The sequence below is a fragment of the Cariama cristata genome, unplaced genomic scaffold (genome assembly GCF_000690535.1).
Source record: "Cariama cristata isolate BGI_N322 unplaced genomic scaffold, ASM69053v1 scaffold12893, whole genome shotgun sequence".
NCBI lineage: Eukaryota > Metazoa > Chordata > Aves > Cariamiformes > Cariamidae > Cariama > Cariama cristata.
This window is the reverse complement of record NW_009610188.1, coordinates 1-3,101: the sequence shown is the minus strand read 5'-3', so window position 1 is coordinate 3,101 and position 3,101 is coordinate 1. Positions and strand designations below refer to the sequence as shown.

General features: G+C 36.4%; 1 protein-coding gene across 1 annotated transcript in view; it reads left to right on the top strand.

The window, feature by feature from the left end:
* Positions 1-2,222, top strand: part of TMEM241 (transmembrane protein 241) — a gene marked incomplete at both ends in the record, with an annotated part of 16,587 nt that extends 14,365 nt beyond the window's left edge. Inside the window, 2 exons of the mRNA XM_009697791.1 lie at positions 120-168; positions 2,177-2,222. Coding sequence (XP_009696093.1) covers positions 120-168; positions 2,177-2,222 — 95 coding nt within the window. The remainder of the gene's footprint in view (positions 1-119; positions 169-2,176) is intronic.
* Positions 2,223-3,101: the final 879 nt, after the last annotated feature.

Sequence of the window (3,101 nt, the reverse complement as noted above, 5' to 3'; positions counted from 1 at the left end):
TTTCCCTGTAGCATAACTTCCACTCGCTGTACTTCCTTTGTGAAGCTAACTGCAGGGAAATAGCGATATGTATGTTTACATGGACGTGCATTTATTTATGTAGATGTTCTTTATTGCAGTTTGATCCAAATGGTTATTTATGGGCTCTAATTCACTTGATCTGTGTTGGTAAGTCATTTTCTTTTGGAAAAAGAATTAGGAAGAGTAAATGTGTTGGAGAAGCAAATCAGCTTTATTATGAAGTTACTGATATTTAAGGTTCTTGATATAAGAAACACTCGGAAAGAATGAAGAATCTCAGAAGGATAAGAAAGTGTGTTCCTTTTATAGCTTTTACATTGAAAACAACGACAGAATAAAGTAGATATTGCAGTCAGTTAACAGTGGATGAGAAAATGTACGAACGATTTTAATCAGCATTAAGCTTTTCTGGGAGTTTTTGATGGTTGCCTACTAAGAGACACTTCTTTCTGAGTGGAGAAGAAACAAAAACAAGCAATAACTTGTAGATGAAGATTTATTGCACACATTGATTTTATTTAAAAACTGACAAAAATATTCTAAAATATCATGGAATATGCTCCCAGAGGAAAGATGTTGAAATGTTGGGGTTTTTATGCAATCGTATGCATTTTTAAAAAATTTTAACAACGAGTTGCATGACCTGTCAGGTTTTCTTTTGCCTTTTCAGACTAAGCATTGATTTGGATAAATCATAATTCCTCCCTGAAAAGCTAGAAACAGTCAGACCCAGAAAATCTGAAGAAAACAAGAGCAGTAATTTTAACTAGGAGATTTGTGTCTTTTGGAGCATTAGGCTGGATAATAAGGGACTTGTATTTGGTTCTTAGCTGTGCTATAGACTTAGCGAGTGACTCATATGTTAAGCCTTGTCTGCAAATTAGGGATGATTCCTTCTTTATTTTGTCTGTTCATACTGTAAAATTTTCAGGGCTGAGGTTATGTGTTTATATGTATTTGTGTCTAGGGAGGTCTAGAGATCCCATTGGAAAATGTTGTTAACAGTCAAATATGAAATAATATAATTATTTTTTTCCTTTAGGAAATGTTATATGGTAAACATTTGCTCATTGAGATAAAACAAAAAGCTAAGGATTTTTCACTTCAAATACTTGTTTGCTGTAACGAGTGATGTTACTGCCTTCTCAAAGCCGAGAGGTCTCATTTGTAAAGCACTGTTGGGCCATGGAGGTGGAAAGCTGCTTAGAGAGTCTTCAGGAGACTTCTTCTGTGTGCTTGAAACGTGTAGGAAGTGCCAACATAATGTTTGTGCTCAAAATACAGCGTCTTTCCATTTCTCTTGCTTTTGAGAGAAAGCTGTTGATATGACTGTTGGGGGTTTTCCTGTAACTACATTTCCTATCAACTAACACAGAATAAAGATGCTACAAGAAAGAGCAAACAGATGAACTAACTTATCACACAGTTAATCAAGACAGAGCATTAGAGAAAAGATACGTGTTCTACCCTTCAGCTTGGCTAATGGAGGCAGAATTGAGGACATCTGTTACATAGTGTTCTACTGGATTTGCCTTTCATGTTCTGGTTTTATTTGTGAATCAAAAAAACCAAACCTAAAACCTTGAAGAAAGGGTCTGAAAAAATAGAGCCTGAAGCTGTACTGTTCCTTCCTTGAGTGCTTCAAGTTTTTCCCAGAATAGAAATGGGAGCTAACCAAGAGGTGAGTAGGTCAAGAATGTAAAGAACCTGGAGACTTTAGAGCTGCAAGAACTCTAAACAGGAAGCATAGCTCAGAGTCAACAGCTGTAGGGATCTACATAGATGAACACATCATAGAAGTTACCCAAAAATTGGGGTGGGCTGAAGAACCCATTCTGTGACACTTTTCTGTATGTATTTACACACACATGTACACACACACTCCTTTGTAGTTGCCATGAGCTAGGAGTTGTTTCTTTTTCAGAAGGGCTAGCAAAAACACATAGCATGACAGTACTGTGAGATAACAACACTTTGAAAACCATTGATTTGAAGCAATAGGTTAATTTTACTTATGGTTTCGGCATCCTTTGTGCCAAGTTGCTAAACTGTAATTCAGAGGGGTTCCGTGTCTGCCGGTACCATGGCCAAATAAGCCGTTATTTGTCAGAATGATTGCATGTTATGGCAATTACACATGTCATTTCAATTACAGGGGCTTACAAAGTATTTCACAAGTTATGGAAACCTAGCTCTTTAAGGTAATGTGTTTTCATATTCTTTTAAAAAGAAAAAGATTGCTGTCAAAGAGAGTTAGGCACACATCTGTAAACTGTAGGGATCTCTGCGTTATCAGCACGAGGTGGGCCACTCTTGGTTAATCATTATTGACTTCTCTTGCAAGAGGAACCTTATTTATTATTGTTAACGATAGCATGTGGTTATTGATAGTTATACTGCTAACTCAAACACTGAATTAGTTTTAAACAGTGTATTATCAAAAGATGATGACTCAGTCCTGGAAAAAGAGCCCCTAATTACTGGCACAGGCATTAAGAGGAAATGTTAGTTTGTGTTAGCCTTGAAAGCTGCATGGTTTGAATCTGTCAGCATCTCCCTTTGCGACACAGTCTCAAAAGTGTTTAGCAGCTGGTGACTTGCTGCAGGACAGGAATGGCTGAGTACCTTAAAAACCTTGAAACCTTGCACTAATGCCATGTGCGTGTTAGAACTTCAGCCAGACAATAGTTGGTTTGAAAGCAGGCGGCATTACATGTTCACAGTGTCTGCAATCTGCAGTTGTCTGGATGGATGGAACTGGATACATTGCCACTGCAGATTATGTATATCTACATAATACACGCGTGTATAGCATATGGATAAGCTCATTTATTTCAAAACCATTTTCCCTCTCTGTGTACGGGGTCTAAATTTTAGTCAGTCTCACTTCATCTTCACTTTAGAGACTGCCACTGACATAGTAACAACAGAAATCATGTGCAAATGATGGGTAAATTAATATATTGATTAATATATTGATAATAATGTTAATAGATTGTGGTTATAATGCATAACATTATAATATAATGTTAGTATTACCTAATTATAACATTGTGTAATTTATTATATAATATTAATAA